Source organism: Desmodus rotundus, chromosome 1 (genome assembly GCF_022682495.2).
Source record: "Desmodus rotundus isolate HL8 chromosome 1, HLdesRot8A.1, whole genome shotgun sequence".
NCBI lineage: Eukaryota > Metazoa > Chordata > Mammalia > Chiroptera > Phyllostomidae > Desmodus > Desmodus rotundus.
Genome location: NC_071387.1, coordinates 86,331,919 through 86,352,614, shown reverse-complemented (window position 1 = coordinate 86,352,614; position 20,696 = coordinate 86,331,919). Strand labels below are relative to the sequence as shown.

The 20,696-nt window shown below is 53.0% G+C and overlaps 1 protein-coding gene across 17 annotated transcripts in view; it reads left to right on the top strand.

Annotated features, from left to right (window-relative positions):
* The first annotated feature begins 1,104 nt into the window (after nt 1–1,104).
* WNK2 (WNK lysine deficient protein kinase 2) overlaps nt 1,105–20,696 on the top strand; it is a 151,960-nt gene continuing 132,368 nt past the window's right edge. For all 17 annotated transcript variants that reach the window (XM_053925761.1, XM_053925751.1, XM_053925738.1 and 14 more), the window contains exons 1-2: nt 1,105–1,295; nt 1,699–2,378. In XM_053925761.1, the coding sequence (XP_053781736.1) occupies nt 1,743–2,378 (636 nt within the window). In that variant the 5' untranslated portion in view covers nt 1,105–1,295; nt 1,699–1,742. The remainder of the gene's footprint in view (nt 1,296–1,698; nt 2,379–20,696) is intronic.

Genomic DNA, 20,696 nt, shown 5'->3' with positions numbered 1-20,696 from the left:
AATTGTGAGGGTATGATGTCACTTGAATCCCTTTGTGCCAAGGGCTCCAGGTCCAGCAGCCCACAGGCACACCATGTGTCTGAAAGTTTCTGTGTGCTTGACAGTGTGCCATGCCAAGGGGTGGGGCCAACATGAGAACAGCCTGTTGTCTCCCTTGGACCAGCTGCCTTCCCTTGCCTCCGTTTCCTGCTCTGGAAGTGGGCCAGGGACTACATATCACAGGCTTAGGGAGGACAGAGTGAGAGCCTTGCATGGAGCAGGGCTAGGAAACTAGTAGTGTAGTCTTTGCCATATGCCATTTCCCCACAATACGGTTCAAGATTCCCAAGAGAAGAGCATGCCTGTGGGGAGTCCAGAGGAGTCAGGGAGAGGGGGAGATCTGGTAAAAGGGGGTGGTACCATTTAGCAGAGGTAGGTGAGGAAGAACACTGTGGGCCAAGGGGCCTCTGCAAGGTTCTCCTGCTCCTATCCACTTACATGCTAGTCAGCCTGGCTTAGGAGCTCTGGGATTTAGGGCAGATAATTTTTACCTTTGGAGTCTCAGTTTGCTTAACTGAAAAATGAGAATAATGATTACAGCGCTTGCCCTCCTGGTGAGGTGGTGAGATCCTGATGGATCCTGGTGGAGAGAGGGCATGCCACCGTTCAAGGAGGCTTGGCCCCTGTAGGGGTGGGGGTGGGGCTTAGGCTTCTTTCTGAGGTCTTCCTGAGGACCGGGGAACCACTGGCCCTGGTCCTTCGCCCTCTAGCCTGCCCATTCTACCCTGGTACAGGGTTCAAAGGTCTGGCACACCTGCTGTGCTAGGTTAGGCAAAGAGCCTGTGCCTCTTCTCTGGTACACAGGGGGCTCTCAGCAGACAACAGCCCTGCGAGGCAGTCCAAAGCGCCTCGGGGGCCAGGAGTGCAGCCTGGAGTGGGAGCTAAGGGAACACTGAGGGCTTTTGCTTCTGTGGAGGCCGAGCAGAGGTCTGTAGAGGGCCTTGGGAACTTGCCCGCAGGTGGCCGCACGCAGTTGGAGGCCGGGTGGGCGTGCCAGGCCCCGCCCCACCGCGCTGGCCCAAGGGCTGGCAGCATAGGCCCCGCCCCCTAGCGCGCCTGGTCGGAGCCGGTGCAGAACGCAGCGTCGCTGAGCCGGAGCAGCACGCGGGAGCGCGGCCCCACAGCTGGCGGCTCGAGGGAGCACCTCACCACTCGACCCGGAGAGCATCCTGGGCCCGGAGCGTGTTTTCCTGGCCTGAAGCGCGCCCTTGCTTGTCCGGGCTGCCAGGCCTCGGGCATGGACTGCGCCCGCTCCTGTGAGTGCTGAGCACCCCCACCCGCCTTCTTTGTGCGCGCGCCGCCGCTGCCCCCTCCTCACGCGCCCCTGCTGCGCCCTGGGCTGCGTCCTTTGTGAAGCCGCCGCCCGGCCCGTTCCTCCCCCTCCCACAACCTCCCAGTCCCCTCTGCAGCCTGCCCCTGCCCCCTAGGGACAGCCCAGCTGAGCAGGGCTGGGCTGATTAGGGCACGGCCTCCTCCCCCCAATGGTCTCCGGGTCACGTAAGCAGCCCCTTCCCCAGGGAAAGCCCAGAAGGACCCTCAGTGGCTTGGGCGGGACAGGAGGGCAGGGCGCGGGTGCTGCGGCAGCGCTGTCTCATCCTACAGCTGGGACAGGTGCGGCGGGGCCCGCGCTCACGCGGGCCTGTGTGTCCTTGCCCGCAGAGGTGGACGGCGATGGCGGCCGCCTAGACTGCCCCGGAGCACTGATGGAGGCCGGGCGCGGCACGGGGCCCGCGGGCATGGCGGAGCCGCCGGCAGTGCCGCGAGCGCGGGTGGCACGGCCCGGGCCACAGCGCTTCCTGCGGCGCAGCGTGGTGGAGTCGGATCAGGAGGAACCTCTGGGCCTGGAGGCTGCCGAGGCGCCAGGCGCAGAGCCCCCGCAGCCCCTGCAGCGCCGGGTGCTGCTGCTCTGCAAGACCCGCCGCCTCATTGCGGAGCGCGCACGCAACCGCCCAGCCACCCCAGTGCCCACCGCGTCCGCGGCGTCGCCGGGTGCCCCCAGCGATCCTGGCTCAGAGCCTGCGGGTGCGCAGGAGTCGGGCCTGGACCCGCTGCCGGCGCCAGCCCCAGACGGCGGGCCGGGAGAGGAGGCAGCGTCAGCGAGAAAGGAGGACACAGGGACGCCCGTGGAAAGGCCGGAGCCGGGGCGCGCACGCCGGGACGAGCCCGAGGAGGAGGAGGAGGAGGAGGACGACGATGAGGATGACCTCAAGGCCGTGGCCACCTCCCTGGATGGCCGCTTCCTTAAGTTCGATATCGAGCTGGGCCGTGGCTCCTTCAAGACGGTGTACAAGGGTCTGGACACGGAGACCTGGGTGGAGGTGGCCTGGTGCGAGCTGCAGGTGAGGAGTGCTCGGGCTGTAGGTAGGGGGTGGGTGAGTGTGTCCTCGCACATGTCCTTGTTCCTGTGGTGTCCTACCTGGCCGTAGGTAGCCCTTGGGTAGCAGCGTGTCATCCTCTGTGTGGGGGTGGGTGAAGGGTGGCTCTGTGTGATGCAGATTGGGTGATGGAGGAGGAATCTCCTGGTGTGTGGCATCCAAGTGTGTCACAATGTGGCCCACACTGGAGAGTGGGCAGAGAGTGGGCATTTGAAGGTGTGTTTATCAGTGTTGTTCCTTCTGGACTCCTAATTCCAGGGCTGTGAGGACCCAGGTTGTATGGATCCTGGTGTCTTTACAGAAGGAATGTGAGGGCTGCAGGACCCTGTGTCCTGGGCTTGGGAACTCTGAACTGCTCTTAAATGTGCACCTTCCCAGGTCTTGCAAGGTGTAGGTGCCCTGGCCTGGGCTTTCTAAGGCGCTTCTTCTGATCCAGAGTCTGTTTAAGGTGGGGCCTGGTGGGCCCTGGGCCTGTAGGGCAATGCCTGGAAGTGCCTGCATAGCCTCTTGGCGCTCCCAAAGCCCATTTGTTCACAAAGTGGGTGCATGAGGTCTTAAAACCAAGTCATGCACAATGCAAGTGGGTGTTTTTTTTTTTTTCTTTTAACACAAACGCTCTGGGCATGCATTTTTCATAACTTTGCCCTCATGTTGGCTGTGTCAGCCCCAGCCCTGGAAGATTATATAAACCGTAACCCGAGCTGCTCTGGGCTATGCCTGTAACAGTGGGTGTTTACTGGCCCTCTGTCTTTGGGGTGAGGGGGGGCTGCTGTCCAGCATGGAGCTGGTCTCAGGGGCGTAAGCATATGCCAGCACCCTGTAAGGTTAGCCGGGCCTTCCAAGCTTGATGCAGGGCCGCTGGCCACACTGCAGGCCGCCTGCCTTTTTGGCTCAAAAAAAGGGTTTGGTTGGTCTGTCCTCTAGGTTCTGGCTGGGGGTGTGCACGTGTATGTTTGTGTGCGTGTATGTGCATGTGAGAATGAGAGAGAGAGAGAGAGAGAACTGGGCTAATTTGTGGTGCTGACCTGTCCTTAACCCTTTCTCCTGAGACAAAGAACTCCAGAGGTCACCCTTCTCTGAAGCCCCTTTTCTGCCATGGAAATGTAGGTGTCCCAGGGAGTCCTTCATGAGCAGCTGACAGCTCCTCTCCTTCATGGCCCTGCTGAGAGGTGCCCTGGGGTTCCTGGGGTGTGCTGGCGATGGCTTGGGAGTGAGTGGGCATCACTGCTGCATAAAAATGTAGAGTGGAGGGAAGATCTGGAGAGGGAAGATCAGCAGGGGAAAGAGGATTTTTGCTTGAGAGTAACCATGCCTCCCCACCTTCTTGCCATTGCCAAGTGACCCAGCATGGCAGCCTGAGTACCCACTGGTGCTCCCTCGTGGAATGTGTGTGCCGGGGAGGACAGGAGTGGGGTTGCTGCAGCGGGCACCATTCTGGGTTGGACTTCAGCAGCAGAACCTTGATGATCTGGTTGAGGCATTGCAGGTGCTGTGACCTTTGAAGGAGGAGGTTGTTACCTCCCATTTCCTTTAAGGGAAGGCAAGTGTTTTTGCCTCCTGGTTCCTGAGCAGAGCTCACAGAGGTACGCCTGCTGCTGTCCAGGAGTCATTTATCCTGGACTTTGGGTGGTGGTGGAAAGACTGGAGATGGTTTCCAATTTGGTGACATTCTTTGACCGGGAGTTACTGGGAGCCCTAAGCCAGTAGGGAAACCGTCCCTGTATCTGCCCTAACAAGAGATTAGTGTAACATTTGTCTTTGGCCAGTGTGAAGCATTTGGGGTCAGCTGCCTGCCTTTCGCTTGGCAGGGCTGAGAGGGACTAGCTTAGGACAGCCAAGAACCTGCTGTGTGTTTAGCTTCCTCCTCACCAACGAGGAGGCTGCTATTTCCCCTACCTTATTGTTGAGGACCCCCCATCCAAGGACCTACATGGCAGGAGGACTTACATGGCAGAAGGAGGTTGTAGCATCATAGGAGGAGGCCCTAGCCTGGTGTGGCAATCCGTTTAGGATTGGAGGTGAGTGTGAAGGGTAGGACACTAGGTTAGGCCTCTCAACCACTGCATTGGGAGAGTACGATGAATGGCCTGCTGGCTTTGTGCTTGGGGAGGAGTTTACAGTGTGGAGATGTTCTTCCACCCCACCCCCGCCCCCCTTCAGGATTCCTGGGTGTCAAGGCTCCCTCCCAGTGGAGGACAGGTCACTTGGAATGTTGCCCTCAGCCAGGGAGCTTTATATGGAAGGATTCCTCCCTCCCATGAACTCTCTTCTGTATCCCCAGAAGTACCTTGGCCAGCAGGTTTGAAATACCCCAAAAACTCACCTTCCAAAGTCTGTTTAATTCTCTTACCCTCTGGATGCAGGGAGGTATTCATATTCGTACCTGCTGGCTTCCCCAGAACTGAGACAGTATCACCTGCTCACTTTTTCTGGGGTTTCCTGTCAAGGGAAGGTCAGGATGCATTCCTGGATCTAATAAGTCTAGCTTGGAGGCCATCAGGTCCCCATGACTCCTAATTTCCTTCCGTGTTAGTATTGCAGAGAGAGCAGTATATATTCACCTCATAGTGAAGGGCAACGAGGTATGTCACCTCCTGGATTTTCCAGCTGTCCAGAGGTGACACTGATTTTTGGGGAGCCACTTTAAAGCATTACCTCCCTGTCTCTTTTCTTCCTAATGAACTTTCATTCCTGGCATCAGACCATGTCATGATAACAATGGAGGAAGTACAGATGCACCTAGAATCACCACCCTCACTCTGTCTCATGTTTCCCACATACCCAGGTCCTTCTTTGCCCAGCTCTGGCCCCGCACAGACCCCATCCTATCAGACAGTGCTTAGGTCCATAGGGTTTGTTCTTGACTCTGGGCTGCCTGGAAGGAACAAGTCTGGACCAACAACGCTGTTCCAGGCAGCTCGGGTCACTCTCTCACTTGTGTGCTGGTATGAGACCTGAATAGAGAAAACAAAGCCAGCCCGGATCCAGCCAGCTTCTGGAAGCCTAGTTGGAGGTGGCCTGGACCACCTTGGAGAGAAACATGTTTCCAGTGCGCCTGCCAATGCTACCCCTCCTGTCACTGGCCCCTGCCTTCAGGGCCTTAGCCCTCTGTGCTGCCTCCTCCCCATGGTAGGCTGCTGTGAGCTGCTGTTGCAGGGCTGAGCACCTCCTAGGGAATCCCACCAAGAGTCTTTGCTTCCCATGGTGATGTCTGGCATGTGGGGTCCTCTTACCTCACGGGGTTGTGAGTCCTTGACCCTGCACCCAAGCACTCTTGGGCCCTCTCAGGGTATCCTGGGTGCTGGGCTCCACTACTGAGGCCCTGGATCTCCCAAGTGCTATCATGAAGCCATCCTGCTGTTCTGTGCTGCCTAGGGGCAGCGGGGCTTCCATAGGGGTGGCGGTGGCCTGGGCTCCAGGCTGGGGAGTGGCTTGTGGATGTGGGGACCATAGGACCTGATATTTTGTGACCTGCTGGTTTTCCTTTGGTGTGACCACAGAGGCACTGTGTTCCCCACCTTCCTGTCCCTGCCAGTGTCTGTGTCCTGTTCATCCTCTGTGCCTCGGATGTGGATGACACACCTGGGGGCTTGCTGAATATGGCCATGCTGACTGCACTGGTCCACTCTCTATCCTCAGAGGATGACCAGGTCTGCCTGTTGTCGGTGTGGCCCAATTGCCTCTTCTGTGGCTGTGGATACCCCACCTGTGCTGGCAGTGAGCTCATACACGTGCTCATGCAGGTGCATAATTGCCTTTCATACACAGGCCAGGCATACACCCTACGGTACCAAGCAGCCTCTGCCCAGGGTTGAGAGGTGCCCCCAGTGGCCTCATCTGCTGTCAGAGGAGCCCTGAGCAACTGATGTGCTCAGGAAACAGTACTCACGCATTGTAGCAGGACACTTAGAGAGGGCTCGAGTCAATTTGGCAGGTGGTTACCCTGCTTTGTTTTTTTTGGTTTTTTTTTGAGGTGGTACAAGCAGATTTTTAAAAATATATTTATTGATTATGCTATTACAGTTGTCCCATTTCCTCCACCTCACTCCACTCCATCCTGCCCACCCCCTCCCTACCACATTCCCCCCTTATAGTTCATGTCCATGGGTCATACTTATAAGTTCTTTGGCTTCTACATTTCCTACACTATTCTTACCCTCCCCCTGTATTTTCCACCTATCATTTATGCTACTTATTCTCTGTACCTTTCCCCCCACTCTCCCCCTCCCACTCCCCTGTTGATAACCCTCCATGTGAGCTCCATTTCTGTGGTTCTGTTTCTGTTCTAGTTGTTGGCTTAGTTTGCTCTTGTTTTTGTTTTAGGTGTGGTCGTTAATGTGTTCCTATTTTTTAATCTTCTTTTTCTTAGATAAGTCCCTTTACATTCCATATAATAATGGCTTGGTGATGATGAACTCCTTGAACTTGACCTTATCTGAGAAGCACTTTATCTGCCCTTCCCTTCCAAATGAAAGCTTTGCTGGATAGAGCAATCTTGGATGTAGGTCCTTGCCTTTCATGACTTGGAATACTTCTTGCCAGTTCCTTCTTGCCTGTAAGGTCTCTTTTGAGAAATCAGCTGACAGTCTTATGGGAACCCCTTTGTAGGTAACTGTGTCCTTTTCTCTTGCTGCTTCTAAGATTCTCTCCTTCTCTGTAATCTTAGGTAATGTAATTATGATGTGCCTTGGTGTGTTCCTCCTTGGGTCCAGCTTCTTTGGGACTCTCTGAGCTTCCTGGACTTCTTGGAAGTCTGTTTCCTTTGCCAGATTAGGGAAGTTCTCCTTCATTATTTGTTCAAATAAGTTTTCAATTTTTTGTTCTTCCTCTTCTCCTGGCACCCCTATAATTCAGATGTTGGAACGTTTTAAGATGTCCTGGAGGTTCCTAAGCCTCTCCTCATTTTTCTGAATTCTTGTTTCTTCCTTCTTTTCTGGTTGGATGTTTCTTTCTTCCTTCTGGTCCACACCGTTGATCTGAGTCCCAGTTTCCTTCGCATCACCATTGGTTCCCTGTACATTTTCCTTTGTTTCTCTTAGCATAGCCTTCATTTTTTCATCTAGTTTTCGACTAAATTCAACCAATTCTGTGAGCCTCCTTATTACCAGCGTTTTGAACTGTGTATCTGATAAGTCAGCTGTCTGTTCGCTGCTTAGTTGAATTATTTCTGGAGCTTTGAAGTGTTCTGTCATTTGGGCCTTTTTTTTTTTTTCTTTCTTTTTTTTTTTTTTGCTTTGCGTGTCTGTTACTTAAAGGTGCGGAGCTTTAGGTGTTCCCCTGGGCAGGGTAACGCTGCTTGCTGGGCTGTGATGCTGTGTGTCGGGGAGGGGCCAAGAGGGAGCAATGGCGCCCGCTCCACTCTCTTCTGGATTTCATCACTCCCTCCGCTACCCACAATCAAATTGGGCCCCTCTGGTGCTGGTTCCTGAGTGGGTGGGCTTGTGCACGCTCTAGGCCCCTGTGGGTCTCTCCAACAACCTCTCCTGTGAGGCTGGGAGTTTCTCCTGCTGCCGCCCCTACCCCCACAGGTGTTTTCAATCAGAGGTCTGAGGCTTTATTTCCCTGTGCTGGAGCCCTGGGCTGCATGGTCTGCTTCGTTCCTCGCTATTTGCTCTGGTTTATCTGTGCCCAAATGTGGGGCCGCAGGGTCTGCTAGTGGTCGAACTGCCTGCCCTGTTCGTCCCACACTCCGCCAGTCTCGGTCCCGCCAATGTGAGTCCTCTCCTCCTGGGCTGCCCGTCTCCGCCCCTCCTACTGGTCTGGATGAATGTTTATTTTTTATTTCCTTGGTGTCGGACTTCCTTGCCCTTCGATTTTCTGTCAGTTCTGGTTGTGCGAGGAGGCGCAGTGTGTCTACCTATGCCGCCATCTTGGTTCTTGTCCTGCTTTGTTTTTTTAATTACTCTTTGAAGAGCTCAGTTTTTTGGGGAGATCTGTATTTTGAAATTAGTTGGATGCCAACACTGAGCTTGTTTTCCCAAGTGACATCATGTATCACACCAACCATGATTCTGGTTTGGCTGGTGAGAAAGGTTGGCACCAGGTACCTAGAGGCTATAAAGATGGCATTCCTGCTCCCCCTGCTAGTACAGAAATGTGGGTGCCCAGCACTCAAAGGCCCCACCCCTGCCTAAGTGGTGTTGGTGAGATGGACATGGTCAATGACAGTGGACAAGCAGCCTGAGCTGTGGGTTTCCATCATGGGCACATCAGGCATTCTTGGCTCCCTTCCTGTTGGAAACAGGTGCTCCTGAGGCTGAGTGTGTGCCTCTGTGGGCACCCTGGGAGGCCCTGATGTATGGGGCATCAGCTGAGCCTGAATCAGGGCCGGATCACTAAGTGACTTGGGCCCAGACAGTCTTACTCCCTGAGAGGGTTAGTGGGCATCTCCCTACCCCCATGCCATTTCTAGGCAATGGGTAGGGGCTTACTCTGAGGTAGGTGAGCTTTGCTGGTAGGTTTGGGGCCAGAACATGATGGTGGTGAGAAAAAGAATTGCTAAGAGGAGGAGAGGGAGTATGTGGTCCAGAAGGTTCTGGATGCCAGGTCCAATGCCCAGAGCTCAACAGTGTAGGGTGCTGTGGTTCGTTAACTCAGCCAGCATTTGTTGGGTGTGTGCTCTCGTTCCATCCAGTGAACAGGACCACCTCCTGGAGGGGTGTTTGTGAGAAGCTTGCAGGAGAGAGGGCAGGGGGAAGCGTGCTGGTGAGCTTGCCATTTACCTTGTATAGCAGCTCACACTTGCGTCCCTCTGTGTGACTGGGCATCTCTTGGGGCCTGTGGCTTGGACCAGCTTCAGGCCAGAGCTGGATGAAGCCCAAGGTGACAACACAGAGCTCCAGGACGCTTCTTTGGTGAAAGAAAACTTGACCTGGTCCAGCAGAAGTTTGAGTCACCTGCCTGGGTCTCCTTTGTGGTCCACCCTGGCTGAGAGGTGAGGTGGGTGCTGGCATCTGCCTGTGGTGATTGTAAGGGGTGTTCAGGAGCCCTGCAGCCAGGCACACAAACATCCCAGAAGCAGGAGGCCTGCTACATTAAGACCCCAGCCCCACAGCTTCCCGGCAAGGAGGCCCTTGGAAGGTACTTGCCTTTGTGGGCCTCAGTTTACCCTTCTGTGCATTGAGGATAGTGTTAGCCAGCTTTCAAAGGACTATGGAGGCTGTTGAGAAGTGTGTCCAGCATTAAGCATAGAGCATGCACTGACAGTGATGCTTTTCTCATGCCATGCTTGCTCCACCTCCGGTAAACAGTTTTAAGAAGCAGAGATTGAAGTAGAGAGCAAGGGAACCTAGGGAAGTAGGGAGGCCTACCTACAGGCAAGAGAAAGCACCCTGGGTAGTGTGGGACCTCTGTGCAGGCAGGCTGAGCACCTAGCCCAGTCCTTCTAGCTGCAGATAAGGCAAAAACTTTTCAAATCTGGCTCTTTTTCTGCGAGGGTTGAATTCTGAGATTAACTTGAAGACTTGATTACTACATCTAATTTATGTCAGCTTTTTAATAATATATTAAGTTGTTTTGGATAAGAGTCAAAGGAAAGAGATTAAGACAGTGTGCATTGGTGAGAGAATAGACAAATAGATCACTGGAACATACTAGAGAGCCCAGAAACAGACCTGCATAATATGGTCAACAGTCCTTTGACAAAGGAGCAAAGGCAGTACAGTGGAGAGAGATGGTAATTTTAACAAATGGTGCTGGAACAGCTGGACATACACATGCAGAACAATGAATCTGGATGCAGAACTTAACTTCCTTCACAAAAGTTAACTCGTAATGGATCACATGCCTAACTGTAAAATGCAAAACTATAACACTCTTAGATAATAACATAGGAGAAAACCTAAGTGACCTTGGTTGTGGAGGTAACTTTTTAGATACAACACCAAATAAAAAAACTGTTAAGTTGACCTTTATTAAAATGAAAAACTTCTGCTCAGTAAGGCACTAATAGGAGAAAGCAAAGACGAAACACAGACTGGAAGAAAATCTTTGCCAGACACATACCTGATAATGGACTGTTTCCCAGAACATACAAAGAATTCTTAAAAAACTCAACAATAAGAAAACAGAGTTTGATTAAGAAATGGGCCAAAGACCTTAACATGTAACTTGTTAAAGAAGATATTCAGATGGCAAATAAACATTTGAAAAGATGCTCCACATTGTATGTCGTCAGAGAAATGCAAATTAAGAAAATAATGACACTCCACTGCATACCTGTTAGAATGGTGACAATCCAAAACAGACAACACCCAGTGCTGAGGAGGATGTGGAGCCACAGGAACTCTTATTGCTGGTGGGAGTACAGAACGGTGCAGTCACTTTGGAAGGCAACTTGGAAGTTTCTTTTTATATAATAAGACAAACACCAGATGATCCAGCAGTCATGTTCCTTGGCATCTACCCAAAGGACGTGGAAATTTATGTCCACACAAAAACCTGCACACAGATGTTTGTAGCAGCTTTATTCACATTTGCCAAAACTTGGAAGCAACCAAGATGTCCTTCAGTAGGTGACTGGATCAACAGACTGTAGTACATGTAGACAATGAAATACTTTTCTGTGATTTAAAAAAAACTACCAAACCACAAAAAGGCATGGATAAATCTTAAATGCATATTGCTAAGCGAAAGAAGCCAACCTGAAAAGGCTACATACTGTGACATTTTGGAAAAGGCAAAACTAGGGAGACAGTAAAAAAATCAGTGGTTATTAGAGGCTGGTGGGAGGTGCCGAAAATACTCTGGGTTATAAAATAATGGTGGATACATGTCCTTATGTAGTCAAAACCCTAGAATATACAGCACCAAGAGTAAACCATAATGTAAGCTATGGATTTAAGTTAATAATAATGTATCAATATTGGCATATCAGTTATAACAAATGTACCATATTAATGCAAGATGTTAGGAAAGGCTGTATGTGTGTGTGAGGGAATTCATGGAAACTATTTTCTCTTCAATCTCTCCATAAACCTGAAACTTCTCTGAAAAATAATCTATTAATTTTAAAAAGTGTAACAGCTACATTAAAGAAGTTTGCAGAAATGAAAAAATTTACCCATAATCCAAGTGAATACAGCTTACTATTTTTGCATATTACCTTGAAGTTCATCCAGACACGTATCTTTTTTATAAATACAGCTGCAATCACAAGGCATCACAGCTTTTATATTCTTCTTTTTGGTTCTAGAATGTCTACTTCCAGGGGTCTTGGTGCTGGGTGGGCATGGGAAAGGTGGTCCCCCTCATGCCCACCTTGCCTTGAGCTGGGAGTACATCCCAGAATGTTCAGGAGTGAGTTCTCCACAGTGGCTCCATAAATGGAAGACATGCCATGAGCCCTGCCAAGACACATGGGCAGAGGAGCCAGTGGGATGATTGGGGGGGGGGTGCTCGGACGAGTGGCTTGGGCAAGTCATGGTTGTTTGCAAAGGGCTATTTTGGCTGGGCTTCAGGGCACCTCCTCGGCAGGTTGGTCCAAGCCTGGCCATCCACTGGCTTGTGGGCAGGACATAGGTGGGGAGGGCAGGAGGGAGCTCTGAGTTCATCAGGTCCTTAGAACCACCTTTAGAGATTTTAGGACTCTTCACAGATGAGAAGGAGGCTCAGGTGAGGTGGGTCATATTTAAGCTCACAGAGGAAAACAGCCACTAGTAGCATGCCCCACACCTGTCCCTGGATTGTCATCTTTTAGGTGTGTTCAAAGAGTTGGTACAGAAGAACTTGGAGAGTGCTGGGTCAGACAGGCATGGCTGTTGTGGGACTTCTCAGAGCCTATAAAGCGCCTGCTGTGTTGTGAAGCTGTTGAAGGGATGGGTGTGGGAGGCACCCCCTCCACTTTTTCTTTCATTTTCCCAGTGTCTCATGGGACCAGGATGGGCTCTGGGGAGTGATGTGTTGGGCCGACTGTTGGTAGAGGTACAGATGTTCCCAGGGCATGTCTTGGCTCTTTTGCAAAGAGTGTTAGAGTTGGCAGTGCTAGAGAGCTCGACATGGAAAGCTGGCCCTGCCCTCAAGACTCCATGCTTTGCTCAGGTAGGAAGCTGCCCTGGAAGGATCCATCCTCCCTCCAATGTCCACTCTTACCCAAGGCCCTGGCTTTTCTGGCTCTGTGTGTGCTTGCTCAGGACCCAAAGTGCTGGGAAACTCTCAGCTATAAGCCAAATGTGAGTAAGTGATGCAGAATTTTGATCATCCTCAGTATCTGAAACTTTGAGATGTCCAGTTGAGAGCCACAGTGTTGGCAGGGACAGATATCTCTCCACTTCTCAGCCATGTTTGATTTGTCCCCAGTCTTACTGCCTCACAGCGGCAGACAGGCTGTCACACCTCCAGGAATCACAACCACATTTGAAAGTGGGAAGTAAGTGGGTGGTTAGGTAGAGGTTAGGTTTAGGTGTCCACATTTTCATCTGTGAAGGAAAATGTTTACTGTTAATCCTCTTTGGTCTCCTGGTTAGAACTGGATTGAAAGGGGCTCTGGGAAAGACTTGATGGCACAGATAGTTACGGTCTGTTCCCTGGAGCTGGGCATAGTGCATTTTGTAGGTAGGGAGGTGTAGTAGCTGCCTTGGTTTCTTCATCTCTCCAGGGTCTTCCTGGTGCCATTGTTCCATGAGGCTCTTCTCTGCCTAGGCTTCTGGTGCCTCCAGGGGCCACTGCTGCCCCTGTCCTGTCCTTCCCATTTCTAGGCTGTGAAGGGGATCCCCACCCCATCTGGTCTCCCCACCCTCTCCTCTTTCCTCATTGAAGCTTTCTCCTCTGCCATCAGTTTCATTTCTCAATGAACTTTTTGTTTTGAAATACTTAGGAAAGTTGGCATTACCAGTCTTTAACATTTTGCCACATTTGCTTTATCTCTTTCTCTGCATGTGCTTTATTCTGGCCCATTTACACCTCACCCTGAACACTCCAGCAGCACCTCCTAGAGGAATGAGGACATTTTCTCACAAAACCACAGCTGTGTCACAATTAAAGCCAACTGGATGCTGTCAGCCACGAGTCTGATGTGGGCTGTGCCCCCAGTGGTGCTCAGCACAGTTTCCCATCTGGATCCAGGACCCAGTCAAGAGTGGTGCATTGAATCTCGTTGTCATGTCAATTTTAATATAGGACAGTCCCTACCTTTTCTTATCATTATTTTTGAAATTTTTGTGGCCTTGCCTTTTTTTCCCTCTGACAGAGACCACGTTCTGGACTGTCTGGCACTCCTGCCTGAGTGCACTCAGGCCACATTCTGCAAGGGTGCTGCGGGTGGTACTGGTTAGGATTGCAGATGCCAGTCAGGTCAGCCCCCTGCAGGCACTGCTGACTGGTGTCTCTTGGCCAAGGCGAGTCCATCTCAGCTGATGAGAAGGCTGCAGCTCCCACAACCTTTGACATGGGCCTCAGCATCTGAGGATGGTCCTTTTGTAATCATCTGGACTTTTTGGAAACACAGATTTGATCCTGTTGGTCCCCCGCTCCCCCCGTTGGGCAGTCAGTGGCAGAGCCAGGACCTAATGTGGGCCACTTGAGCGTGCTGCTAGGAGACTGGACTGCAGATGTGGTCCTCCTGGGACTCACGGCTGCTTAGCCTCCTGCTTTCCTCAGCCAGAGCCCTTGCACAGAATAGTCCTGCCTACTTTAAGTTGCAACACTGATGCTGAACTTCTGAACCCCTGGTGCCTGGCTACATGGATATCTGTAGGAGAAGGAGGTCCTTCAGAGGGACTTGCTGTTAGGAGATCCCTGACGTCCAGGGGTCCACCCTCAGGCCTTGCTGCCTTTAAGGGGTTGGTGTCTACTGGGTGCCACTGTTCATCCTAGAAGTGGGGGTGGTGGTGGAGGAGAGGGCTAGTCCTTACATGCCAGCACTGAACCCCCTCCAGTGAGCCATGTCGGTGAGGATGGAGTAGGTGGTGGGTGATGGGTGGGGAGGCCACTTCATGGGGGATGTTTCCAGCTGCATAAGTTTCTAGGAACATGATGGATATGACAGATGCTGAAACCTGAAAAGGAGAAAATGGCCCCAAATTTCCTTCCTGAGACACAACAGTTTTCACTTTGGCACCAGCCCTTCTTGTCTATCTTTTATGTTCTTGGGTATTCTTGCAAAGTATACTGTGGCTCCATCTGCCCCAGCTTTGTTGTGAGCCCACTTTGGGATGAGGGGCCCACCAGCCTCTTCTGTTCCCTGGGGTATGAATTCAGAGTGGGCTCAGCAGTAGCCCTGCCCCTGCCGCTGGGCTCAGGCTCCAGCATGTCCCTCTTGCCTCTGGTCTGCAACCTCACATGTGGACTAGAGGTGTGGGGTGTGTCTTCTCAATCTGGCTGCTTCCAGGGCTCCAGGGCCTCCCAGAGGAAGGACGGTTGCCCAGCTGTTTCTTCAGGCTAGGAAGGCATCTTGCCGAATTGGCCAGCATTAAACCATTGTCACCTGTCCAGGCAGGTTTGAGGAATTTTTTTAATTAAGAGGTTCAAGCAGGAGAGCAAATTCATCAATGATAGGACGTCTTTCTGGGTATGTTGGGGTTCGTGTGTGCTTGGATTTGGGGAAAAACTGTCATCCTGAAGCCTTTTTACACAGTGCTAGTGACTGACCTGATGGAACTACAGGGTCATCAGTTACCAGCACAGAGTTCCCCTGCTGCTGTTGAAAGACCCTCAGAAAGGGCCCCTTTCCCTTATCCTCTCCAGGGCGTCAAGGATTATTCTGGTCAGGGAGCAGGCACCTGGGGGTCTGGGGTGGGGCAGCCATAGCCACAGGCAGAGTGTGGAATGGTCTAGATGGCTACATGTTCTTGGGCCCTGGGCACATGCAGCATCCAGCCTAGACCAGCCTGGCCCTACCTGGCTGCGCACTATATGTGACCTGCTTGCGAGCTATGCCAGCATTTGTTTTGAAACTGTTTGACCCCTGACATGATGTAGGGGTTTGGCTTGTCACATGGACCATTGGGAGCCATGGGGGACAAAGGCTGCCCTTGTCGGTGGCTGGCTGTCCTTTGTCAGGCTTCCAGACATTTCTGAGTAGAGTTGGTCTTCCGTAAGACAGGTGCCTGAGTTGGTATTTGAGGGGTTCAGGTGAGGACTCTTGACAAAGTCATGGGAGCCAGACTGTGGGTCTCATGTGGGCACCTGAGCAGACCCAAGCCTGGAGCCCCACTTGGGGGAGGGACTGTTCTTGCTGGGAGGGGTTTGTCCCCTGGGGAAGGGCAGGGGCTGTGCTGTGTGAGGAGGGTAGCTGGCTTATGGTATCTTTGGTGGGTGGACTGGGCAGCTGAGGGTTCTGAAGGATCACAGGGTGATAGAGAACCTCATGATTTCTGTTTGTGCATGGGTACTGACATGAATGATCTGGAATCACATGGAATTGGGCACAGCCCCCTGAGAGGGGGTGGGAGTGGCATGAGCCTGTGGGTGTCCCAGGCCCTGCTTCTGCAGTTTTCTGGCTGACTATGGGTGAGATTCTCTATGTCTAGACGCCAGTGGACGCACTGACCCCTGGGTGTGGGGGCCTTAAGGGGCTTGTCTGCTCCTCCCATTTTGTCAGCTGGCAGCCTTCGTTAATGTGGGATTAATGTCTGCAGGATGGCATTCCTTGGTACCGGCAGGGTCAGTGTGCATTTTGGGTGCTACGTGAGGTGAAGTCTGCACAGATGATCTCATTTGCTGTTTGTGAAAAGAAGTTAAAAAGGAGGCCAGAAAGTGCATAAACGCAGCTGGGCGTACTTAAGAGGGACAGCATAGACTCATTTGAGGGAAAGTGGCAAACCACATTAAAAGCAGTCAGCTGGAAATAAAATGGAGTAAAAGCAGATGAAAAGAAATAGTAAAAGTCTTTTAAAAAAGAAATGGATAGACAGTATTTTATAAAATAAGACACTGAAGGATAGACACTGTTGCCTTATTGTTTTAGAGGCAGAACTGCTGGAGCCTAGCTGGTGGGTCAGTTGCTGAGAGCCCATGCCAAGGAGGTGGAGCTTCCCCCAACCTCTGGCCTCAGGCACCTCTGCCCTTTCATGTCCTATGGACGCCTGGAGTTTCTTGCACGTGGGTCTCAGTGTGGGCTCAGCGTTTCCTGCTGCCCTTACACATCATTGTGGTCTTTGGGACTCAACTCTGGGCTGCCCCAATTAGCAGTTGGTCCCTTGTCTACCATGTGGGCCTCCAGAGTCTGTTGTCCACCCACCTGCTGTTGGATTCTTGGGTAGTTTCCACTCTGATGTCCCTGGATGAGGGGGAGGGGTGTCTGAGGTGACATGGGGGTCTGGGATTGCTCTTTCCCTGATTCTCTGCAGCATGAGACCCCTGCTCATGGCTTCCCAGAGACATTTATCTGCTCCTGCTCCCCTCTTATAGTGAGTTGGTGTGGTGGCAGCCTGCATGGGGCTCAGCGCCAGATGATAAGGAGGCACACTATCGCCCCTCACTGCCCCACCTGCCCCCCTATGGTCCCAGGCAGCGTGGTGGTTGGCTGGCACTGCGCTCACATCTGGTTGGCCTGAAGTGGTGTGTCAGCCTCTGTAAATGTATGATGACAGTGATGATAAAATACAAAAGCCAGCTCTGTTCCCACAGGGAGTGAGATGGTGACTCTGGAGCGTTCTGGCCCTGCTGGCCACTTCCCGGAGCAGTTGACGTGTGCATTTTTGAGGCAGGCCCTTTGTGTCTGCCAGCAGAGCAGGGCCCTTTGAGACCTGGCGGGTGGAACTGAATCAGCTTGCCGGCTTTCTGCCTGTTACTGGGCTGGGCCAGAGGTCACAGGAGGGTCTCACCCTTCAGACTTGGATTGGGACAAACTCTTGTCCCTGGGAGGGGCTCAGAGGCGCCAGGGGGTCTAGGGTTTGACAAGGGTGCCTGACAGTACAGTAGATGGGTCAGCGCCCAGGTTGGACTGTTGGGCCCTGGTGGGCCCATTGGCCGCCACAGAAACATTGCATGGTCTTGCTCCTGTGGCCTGTGTTTGGCAGCAGTGGTGCCTGCCGCCAGCTTCCCTGGCCCCAGGATGCTGCACGTAAAAGCTGTGTGTGTCCCATGAGGCCTTGCTGGCCTGTGTGAGCACATGTTCTGTCTTGGGTTTGCTTGCTAGGGAATAGGCCTGCCTGCCCCATGGTACCTCCATGGGAGTGATGAGCCCTTTGAGGCCCAGGGTCCTGGCCGTGGGGCCAGAGCCCTGCCAGGCAGCAAAGACTTTCTTCTCGGACAGGGCAGGAACTGGGATGGATGTTCTATGGTTGATGGCCTTTCAACAAAAGGTTTCTGTTGTGTTTTCTCTTTGGGGAAAGGAAAATACCCTGGGCAGGGCAAGGTAAGTACAGGTTGGAGGAGGTTGAATCAGGCTGGTTTCGAAAGCCCTTTGACTCTGAGTATAATTACTGATGGTCATGATGACAGCCATATAATTTCCTGAAAGCTCATTGAGGCCCTTGCTGCAATGTGCTGGTGTTCTCTCATTGAATTCTGCTGCAGCCCTGGGCAGTGGGGACCTGAGGTCCACAAAGGCCATGCTTGGTGGTGTCAGCCTGCGCTATCCGGAGCTGCCTTTGCTGGTTCCCTTGGAGCTCAGAGTCCCGGTGGTGATGCACATGCTGGCGGGCTGGCTTGGTGGAGGTGCTGTTTGGAGCCTTGAGTGTGCTTTGTGAACTTGGCAGCTGGTATGTGAAGCTGGGGCTGGGACACCAGCTGGTGGTGAGGATGTGGCCTAGGGGAAGGTGTGGCAACCAGGAGGGGATGCACTCATGGCCCAGTGGACAAGGGGCCTAAGTGGGCAGCAGCAGAGGGTGGACATGCAGATGATATTTGGCCTGCCAGGGTCTTCCTTTATTTACAGAAGGAAAAAGCAAAATAAAAGAGATGGCAGCGCTGCCTTGACATATAGAGTGAATCCTGGTGAGGTCTGGCCACAGGGAAGGTTGGCAGGGAGCCAGCAAGGACAGCTGTTGTGTCCAGGCCCAGGGTCAGGTGGGTAGTCACTGTGAGGGGCTGGGTGATGGGGGTGCCCACAGCCATATGCCCCAGCCTGGGAATGAGCCAGCCTACGTGCTGGAGGGCCTTTGCAGATGCAGTTGACTTGAGGACCTTGACATGGAAGATGATCCTGATTACACTGTGGGCTTTGTGTCTTCATCTGGGTCTTTATAAGAGGGGGCAGGAGGGCTTTGGGTTGATGCAGTGATGGAAGATGCCAAGGAGCTTGGTGGTCTCTAGAAGCTGGACATGGGGCCAGTTCCCCACAAAGCTCTAGGAGGAGGCAGCTGTGCTCATGTGACACCACCTTCTTCTGCTGTTTGGGCTGCAGTGGGGGCTTGTTACTTGAGTGACAGGAAGCCACCCTGTCTCCCAGGGCAGTAATGGGGACTCATGGGCAAGGCTTGCTTTGAACAGGGCAGGAGCCATTGGTGGCATCCTGAGTTGGCAACCCTCCAGGTCAGGTTTCAGGGCCAGCTGGCTGGGGTGTATCTGGAGTAAGTGCTGGAGAGGAGGGCCTCACCTGAGGCCACTTAGGAGTATATTAACCTCCTTGAGTGGTCAGTGGGTACAGGGGCTGTCGAAGGCCCTTGGAGGATGATATGAAAACAGCATTCAGGGACCTGATGGCTGTGTGGGAGGTGCCAGGAGCAGTAACCCAGAGGGTGGTCATGGTCCCTCTCCAGACACCCATCCATGCAGGCAGCCTCCTGGCTTCTGGCTCATGCCTGCATGAAGAATGGCGGCCTCTGAAGGCTGCATGTGATGAATACCTCACGGCCCCTGAGGAGGGTGGCTTCTGAGGGGGAGGGAAGCCTCCGGAGAGCTCCAAAGAAGCCTAAGCACCCTGGGCAGAACCTTTGGGCAGGGGTGGCTGGGCTGGGACTGGGGTACAGGACTTACGGTTCTGTCCTCAAAGCTCCTGCCTGGGGCCTAGCCCCTCGGGATAGGGGTGGAGGGGGCACATGTGCTCTCTCCACCCATCACGTGTGCTGGGGCTGGCATCTGAGTGGACCTCACCTGCCAGGACTGGGGTCTTCATGGCACAGAGTGAGAAGATGGGGCCTGCATCCTCATGACTCTTCCCTCAGGCACTGTTGCCCTTCTTGGTGGTATCTCAGGGGTGGGCAGGGCTGGAGTGCTGTCCCGCTGCTCCCCACAGGCTGAGCATAAACCCAGTTTGCAGGTGGTGACAATTTTAGGTGGGAGGAGTCAGCGAGTGTTAGAATATGTTCAACCCATGGTGCTCAAATCAGAAATGTGTTCACGTTTGTGTGAGATTCTGTTTCCTTGTGGTACAAATGTTATTGTTTAGCACCTCCCTCTCCCCAAAGTCTTTATTTGCAAGTCAGCTTTACTGGTGAGCTGGGGTATGAGGGCCAGGGCTGGCTGGGTGCTTCAGTGGCACCTTCTCTTTCCCACTGACAGTCAGTCTCTCTTGCCCCTGGCCAGCACTCTGTGTCTCACCCCCATCTCTGTCCCCCTTCCCCATCACTGCTTTGTCCCCTCCCCCATCTGCGTCCCTCCTCATCTGTATCCCCTCCCCCACCATCTATATACATATCTGCCCACATTTCAGCCCACCTCTCAGCCATCCTCCCCATCTCTTGTTCTCCTTTCCTCAAATCTGCCCCCCATCCCTGTCCTCCTCCCCAGTCTCTGCTTCAATCTCTGTCCCCCATCACTATATCTCTGTTGCTTCTCCCCTATTTCTGCCACTGTCCCTCAATCTCTGGTCTATACATCTCTGTCTTTCCTCCCCCATTTCTGTCCCCTCTCCCTCACTTGTCTCCCATCTCCATCCCCCCCTCCCCCCCGCTGGCTGGAGCCCCATATCCATAGCAACCATTGCTGCTGTGGAAGCTGGCACCTGCTCCCTCATCCCATGGGGTGGTATTTTTGGCATAGATTTTATTTTATCTTTGGTGTTGACTTTTACTCTTTGAGTGAGCACTACACAGAAGGAGCCGAGGGCAGCATGCAAGGGGGCCTTTGCTCTGGGGGTACCTTGCCTGAGGGCCTCCCTGGGGGATCTGTAGACATGGATCCTTTCCCATGAGGCCTTGAAGAAATGGACCTTCCCATGGGGTCCAGTAGATGTGACCCTTCTCTGTGAGGTCATTAGATGCGGCTCTTCCCTGATGGGTCCAGTAGACACAGCCCTTCCTCGTGGGGTCCTATGGGCGGGACAGAGACACTGACTACTTTGTGCAGCATGTGGGGCAGAGGATAATGGGGGTCATGCATTGTATTGGGGCTTTTGGTCAGTGACTCTGGATGACAGGAGGATTCCAGGGCAGGTGAGTCTGGACACGGGGTGGCCCGATT